General features: G+C 39.0%; 1 protein-coding gene across 2 annotated transcripts; it reads left to right on the top strand.

Annotated features, from left to right (window-relative positions):
• LOC117266026 (sialic acid-binding Ig-like lectin 14) lies at positions 1-6,853 on the top strand. 2 transcript variants are annotated; one of them, XM_078171762.1, is made up of 7 exons: positions 1-124; positions 870-992; positions 1,235-1,636; positions 1,920-2,240; positions 4,713-4,994; positions 5,223-5,319; positions 5,412-6,853. In XM_078171762.1, the coding sequence occupies exons 2-7, from the start codon at positions 935-937 to the stop codon at positions 5,506-5,508; spliced, it is 1,257 nt and encodes a 418-aa protein (XP_078027888.1). In that variant the 5' UTR covers positions 1-124; positions 870-934; the 3' UTR covers positions 5,509-6,853. The 2 variants fall into 2 exon arrangements, with proteins under 2 accessions (XP_078027888.1, XP_033496841.2); XM_033640950.2 differs by having other exon boundaries at positions 5,220-5,319.
• The last annotated feature ends 350 nt before the right edge of the window (positions 6,854-7,203 follow it).

Below are 7,203 nucleotides of genomic sequence, written 5' to 3'. Positions count from 1 at the left end.
GTTTTTAACAGTTTCACACAGATGATGTGAAGAACACAGACATAAAAAAGCAGAAAAGGAGAAGGAGAGAGAAACATTAACTCTCAGAGGTCACTGTGGAGAGGAGAGAACAGGGCACAAGGAGGTAAAACACAACTTCTATCTTTTAAATGCCTTTTTTATTAATTCATTCTTCCCCAAAAAATATTTCAACAATATATCAGTGTTGCTGTTGAAGGTAATTGCAGTGAAGTTTATTCATACAGCAACTTGTGCTTCAAGTAATATCAGGATACCTGCTTAAAGTGGCAGCCACACACACTGTAGAACACAGTCAAAAGCTCTGGAAAAAGCTCAATCCAATTGCCAGAAAATATATTGGTATTGTTTCTGCAAACCACAGATATGTAACATTTGCTTGTTATTATGTAGCGGATACACTGAAACTGTATATATTCTGTTATTAACATATTTTATCTTTAGGCACAAAAAATACTTGGTCATGGTCAGGAAAATATCATGTTTGGGCTTCAAATCCCAGCTTTTTCTGATACAACTGCAGCTGAAAACGCTGCTGATATCTTGCTAAAAAACAACTGGTTTTGTTGTTTGTTAGTCTTAAACAGTGGTCTGCATCTTAGCAGCCTTCTTGCTCTGCCATGCCAGCCGCCAACCCCTCCATCTCTTCATGACAAACTGAGACCATGTACATGTAATCTGAATAACGTCACTTTAGAACAAATTGATACATACAAACATGCAGCTTTAGAGCTATAGGCTGAGGGATCCTTGAGTTTATTTCATTATAGATGTATCAAAATCTGTAAAATCAAACCAGTTTCATCACCTTAACTTCCTGTTTTCACTTTACTTACCCTTTTTGTATAAAGTGTTTGTGCCTCTGAATGGAAGAGTTTGTGTCAGAGGGAGTGTCTGTCTCACTCATCGAATCAGGATGTTTGTTCTCATCTGGGCAACTCTGCTTTTCTCTGTGAGAAGCAATGCTGACACAGGTATGCATCTTTCTTGTTAAACATTAGATTTTTATTTTTTTTTTAATGGCTATTTATTTATCAAGTGTATTCTGGAAGAAGAATCATGTTAAATACTGATATAATACTGTGTTATCTGTTCAATGCTGCTGACAAAAGCAGTTAACAAAAACAGTCATAGTAGAAGCCGTTCTTTATAGTTTATCACATATCACAGTCAAAATTTAAATATTCTAATATTCTTTCATTGTCTTTATTAACAGGTGTAGATTGGAGAAGACCATTCTGTGACAGAGGATACTGTATCACTCTTAGTAAAGGAGAAATAACAGCAGAGGCCGGACTCTGTGTTGTGATACCGTGTCTTTTCACCACTGGATATGGCTTTATAGCCCAACATATAGTTTGGTACAAATGTGAAGCATATGAACTATGTGATGATTCAGACATTATATTTAACACCAACAGAAATAACGAAGTTCAGTCTGGGTTCAAAGGACGAGTGTCACTGTTGGAGCCTGATGTGAATCAGGGGAACTGCAGCATCATCGTCAATGACCTCACTGAGTTTGACTCTGGATCATATCAACTGAGAGTAAATGGTTTCCTGAATGGGAGGGAAGTTGGATATACATTCTATACAAGAGCAAGAGTCTCTGTTAAAGGTACAAAGAGCTACAACAAATATATTCAGTGAAGATGTTTATTGTTGTGCCTATAAACTGCAACAGTGTATTTGGTGAATTTATATTCTCAATGGAGCATGAAGTAATGTTTTGCATGTGTTGACCTCTCATGGCAACCAGAGGAACTGCAGCAGTTCCTGATAAACTCCTACTTACTCCACCAGTGTTTAAGAAAGTATCTGATAATTTTGGCCCATGTTCAAGTGAATTATAACTGTCAAGCTGCTCACCTGATTCCACTCATGGACTGTTCTCCTATTAGGTCTGACCCAGAGGCCCACAGTGATGATTCCTCCTCTGACAGAGGGACAGCAGACCACACTGACCTGCACTGCTCCTGGTCTCTGCTCTGGATCTGACCCTGAAATCACCTGGATGTGGGGAGGAGCAGGAGAGACGGACTCTCGCACCACAGGAAACATCACTGCTTTCAAGACTGAGGATCTGACTGCTGTCACTCAGAGACACAGCTCAACTTTGACCTTTAACCTTTTAGCCGAACACCATGGCACTGATATCACCTGTAAGGTCAGCTTCACAAACAACATCACAACAGAGGAGATGGTGACTCTGAACGTGACCTGTGAGTAATGTGCATGCTGCACTTTATCCATTCACATCTACCTTTTATCTTGCAAAAAAATACAAAAGTGTTCTGAGAAATTTTGCAGCTTCAACATTGAGCTGGAAAGAAGTTTTCAGGATGCGTTAAACGTTAACATTTTCTACAGTGTGATCTGTTTTTCTTAAAACATCTGTGGCCTTTTCCTCCCGAACACGTTGTTCCTGGACTGGGTCAGTAGCTGTGGAGCTACATTAGGGTCAAATGTTTTGTACTTGAAAAAAATAAAATTTGAAACTGAAAATTCATGTGTTGATCTTGAATTTTGAAAAATACAACATTGTATTCAAAACAAAAATAAGTGTATGAAACGTTTTTTCAGGTTAAATATAATTTACTTTGGTAATTCTTTTGAATGAATAATTTATTTTCACTTTTCACTTCCATATGTATTTTAACATTTGAGGTCTTATTTTTTTCATTTGCACGTTTTATCTTTTCAGATTCAGATCTTATTTTTTTACAGTTTCAAATCTTATTTTTTCACTTTCAAATCTTTTTTTCACTTTCAGATCTTTTCTTTTTTCAGTTTCAAATCTGTTTTTTGAGTTTCAGACTTTTGACCCTGATGTGGCGTGGGCGGCGTGGCATCAACTGAGAGGGGCGTGGAATCATGAGTGACAGTGCCTTCAGGGAACGTAGGAACTAAAAAAATTCTGACTCAACACTTATATAGCCTACACCATATTCATGTGACTGGCAGTGTAGAAATTGATGCCAGTGACAAACTTCCATTTAGAAATCTGTTTTAGACAGTACTGAGCACCAATTGCGGTATAAGAGCGATAAATTATGCCAGATTTTGCAGTTCAACAGCCACATTTTAAGTGCTGATATGTCCGATTTCCACATAGCACTGTGAACGCAGCGTACTGTCCGTTTTGCTTGCGATGATGGCATCCGGTCGGTCGGGTCAATCTGCTGGAGCCCATACGTCCAGCACACAGGTGAGAAATGTTAACTAAGTTTTGGGAAATCATAACAAGTATTAAGGGGTCGTTTTTGTGACAACATACTTTTTTTGTGACGTCTTTTAAGTGGCGAATTTGTCAGAGCTGGAAAGTGTGATTGTCCACAGCTCCATCATCACGGCCCTGTTGATGCTTCCTCGTCCAGTAAACGTGTCCCCTGGATGAAACCTTTGAGCTTGGGGAAAAGGAAACAATCCTTAAACACCTCCCTACTCACCTGACCTGGCTCAGGTGATTTTTGTGGCACCAGGTGAGTACGGAGGTGTTTTAGGATTGTTTCCTTTTCCCCAAGCTCAAAGGTTTCATCCAGGGGACACGTCTGGATGTGGAAGCATCAACAGGGGCCGTGACTATGGAGCTGTGAAAATGTATGTTGTCACAAAAACGACCCCTTAATACTTGTTATGATTTCCCAAAGCTTAGTTAACATTTCTCACCTGTGTGCTGGACGTATGGACCGACCGGACGCCATCATCCAAGCAAAACGGACAGTTCGCTGCGTTCACAGTACTATGTGGAAATCGGACATATCAGCACTTAAAATGTGGCTGTTGAACTGCAAAATCTGGCATAATTTATCGCTCTTATACCGCAATTGGTGCTCAGTACTGTCTAAAACAGATTTCTAAATGGAAGTTTGTCACTGGCATCAATTTCTACACTGCCAGTCACATGAATATGGTGTAGGCTATATAAGTGTTGAGTCAGAATTTTTTTAGTTCCTACGTTCCCTGAAGGCACTGTCACTCATCATTCCACACCCTTCTCAGTTGATGCCACGCCGCCCACGCCACATCAGGGTCTGAAACTCAAAAAACAGATTTGAAACTGAAAAGAAAAAAAAAGATCTGAAAGTGAAAAAAAGATCTGAAAGTGAAAAAATAAGATTTGAATCTGAAAAGATAAAACATGCAACTGAAAAAAAGACCTCAAATGTTAAAATAGATATGGAAGTGAAAAGTGAAAATAAATTATTCATTCAAAAGCGTTAACAAAATGAATCAAAATTATATTTAACCTGAAAAAAACGTTTCATACACTTATTTTTATTTTGAATACATTGTTGTATTTTTCAAAATTCAAGATCAACACATGAATTTTCAGTTTCAAATTTTATTTTTTCAAGTACAAAACATTTGACCCTAATGTAGCTCCATAAGTAGCCTGTTTAATCACAGTCAAAACAGTGGGCGACAAATCTGTAACTTCCCATGATCTAAATTTTTCCACCAATAACTTAAAATAACTTCAGTCAAGATCTGATTCTTCCCTTAGTTTCATTCAGTAAAATTCATTAGATGGAGGGGGACACATGTATGAGCCCTGATAAAGACCAGATAATGAAAGATGATACAGGATTCTGTGTGGATACTCAAATGGTTGAACTGACTTAAAGTGAGAAATATTGATGTAGTACATACTTTGTAAAAATCTCTGATCTTATAACTGTGTGTGTCCACAGTGTATCCAAAAATCCTAAATAGCTCTAAGTGTGAGCTTCAGTCGGTGGTCTTGACTTGTGTGTGTATCAGTGAGGGGTTTCCTTTACCCACAATCAAATGGCCGCTGTTGAAGAACCAAGCAGAGTACTCTGTTACGACCACTGTGTCAAACCACAGAGTCAACAGCACCCTCACCCTAACTGTAAAAGAACACAGCAACACTGCTGTTGAGTGTGTGAGCAGCAGTGAAGTTGGGGAAGCAAAGGCAAACCTCATCATCGTGACTTCAGAGAGGCGAGAAGGTGAACACACACACACACACACACACACACACATCAGCAATCAGTGATATCAATAAGAATGTACTGAGAACAAACTGTGTGTTGGTGTGAAAGGAACATTGTCCATCAGCTCCAACACAAACCCCACTGTCGGCTATTATTTGTATATTCTTGAATAATTACATCAAAAGACATTAAAATAACACTTGAACAGTTATACAACCTACATTTCCTCATCTCTAATAGCAGATGAACATGGACCGTGTGCAGTGCTTCTCTGGACTGTCGTCGCTGTTGTATCTCTCATTGTGAATGTCCTCTGCATAATCCTCTTGATGTTCCTTTGGTATGTTACTGCTTCATCATTTTAAGCTCTGAAGGCTCTGTTAATGCAGTAGAGACTTTGACATCAGGTGTCTCTCTTTATTCTCTCCAAAGGATCACAAGAAAAAAGGTGAAACCAAACCAAGAGGACAGAACGTACATGTCACTGAAGAAAACAGACCCATCACCAGAGTATGATGTGATTGTCTAACCTCTGAGCTAACAAGTGTCAGCTTCCCCTGAGTGAAGGAGAAGACAGCAAGTCCATACTTCCATTCAACATGTGTCATCATTTATATATATATATACAACATTTTTTTGTGTTATTTGAATATAATTTTAACTTAAATTTAGAATTATACAATAATTTTCAATTCATGACACCCAATTGACCTTTCACTAAGCCCCGTCCCTTTGTGATGGTCCAACAAGCTGTCACAGTAAGCATGGAGCCCACACTGTAACTAACTGCACTCCCTGATAAATATTATCATATTTTTGGAAAACTGAAACAGTGATTCCAGAGAGAAGCAGACAGAGAGGTCGACAGCCTGTGTTTGAAGGATATATCCAGGATGTCAAACTGACTCAGCAGCAACAACAGGTTAAAAAGCTAAAGCCGAACTATAGGCTACAGATCACAGTGTAAAAGTGAACCACCACATCACTGCTGATCACCACAGAAGACAATGAATATAAAGGGAAACTTTGCTGATATTGAACCAGCTGTGTGTCATCACAGTGTGTGCAGATGAACAGTGTTTGGCTTCGTCCCGTGCCGCTGCCAGCACCCAAACCTCCCCCGCCAGAAGGGTTAGGGATCTCTGGAAAAAGTCAAATGATGTTCATTTGCGCACAATGTGATGACACACAGGTGGTTCAATATCAGCATAGTTTCCCTGCTTCCCTTCACTGGTTCCTGTATAGCAGGGTCAGTCTTTATTTCCCACTGTTATAATCATTAAAAAGCAAAAGCAGCATGTGTATACATTCAGTAGGCTATATCTTCAGTAGCTAGCTAGCTAACCCTACACTTTTCAGGGTCTGATTTTGGTTTTGGAACAGGGAAGAAACGTATATCTGTTTCCAACCTCTCCAGGTAACGAGTATCATTAATACACGATGTGCCCCAGGCACAACATTTAGCTCCAAATCCACAAAACCAGCCTGAAAATGAAGGAAATCTGAAATGAGTGCATTAGAGTCAATGGAGCACAGCTGTGTTGTTGGTGGACCCTGGTCTGAGTTGGCCAGATGCCGCTTTATGACTGGCCAGTCTGCGTCCAGGAGCGGGACTTAGCGAAAGGTCACTTGTGATGGCAACTGTATTTTTACTAATATGTCTGTGATGCATTCTGTAAGGTCGACCTAAAAAGGAATTAGGATTATTTTTGCAGTATGGTCTTTGTAATTGTTTTTGATAATAAAGGCCACTTTTGATATAGAGATCTCCTTCGCCATGTATCACAAACAATAAAAGGCCTTCTAGCTATAATTATGAATATTTGGCCCTAAGAACACTGAAGTTCAAGAAAAATCACCCAAGGAAAAGAAACGCAGAAACGACACATAGATAAAACGCCCCACTTTTGACATTCTCAACCTTTATTTCCGAAACAGTTTCCTCTGGCAGGAAACACAACCCACAAAACTTAACTTTGGAACAGTGACACATTACGTGACCCTGTCAAGCACAAAGTGTGTTTTAGCTCTTAATTCCTCTTGTTAAAAAGGTGGACCTGATGCTACACAGATATACTGCCAAATTAAATGAATTAAAAAATAAAACAAATGTTTTCTTTAATTCTGTCATTAATACCCCACATGCTGAATATGTGCATGTGTTTTCTGACAGCTGACAAAACACTTGTAACTCAAAGTGTTGTAACACAAATATTCAGATATT

Source organism: Epinephelus lanceolatus, chromosome 10 (genome assembly GCF_041903045.1).
Source record: "Epinephelus lanceolatus isolate andai-2023 chromosome 10, ASM4190304v1, whole genome shotgun sequence".
Classification (NCBI taxonomy): domain Eukaryota; kingdom Metazoa; phylum Chordata; class Actinopteri; order Perciformes; family Serranidae; genus Epinephelus; species Epinephelus lanceolatus.
The sequence above is the reverse complement of the archived record's forward strand: the minus strand, read 5'-3'. Positions and strand labels throughout refer to the sequence as shown.

Excerpts from the sequence above, each read along its gene's own strand:
- LOC117266026 (XM_033640950.2), top strand. The coding sequence starts at position 935 with ATGTTTGTTCTCATCTGGGCAACTCTGCTTTTCTCTGTGAGAAGCAAT. Across the intron at positions 1,637-1,919 it reads AGCAAGAGTCTCTGTTAAAG|GTCTGACCCAGAGGCCCACA; the intron begins GTACAAAGAGCT and ends TTCTCCTATTAG. Across the intron at positions 2,241-4,712 it reads GGTGACTCTGAACGTGACCT|TGTATCCAAAAATCCTAAAT; the intron begins GTGAGTAATGTG and ends GTGTGTCCACAG.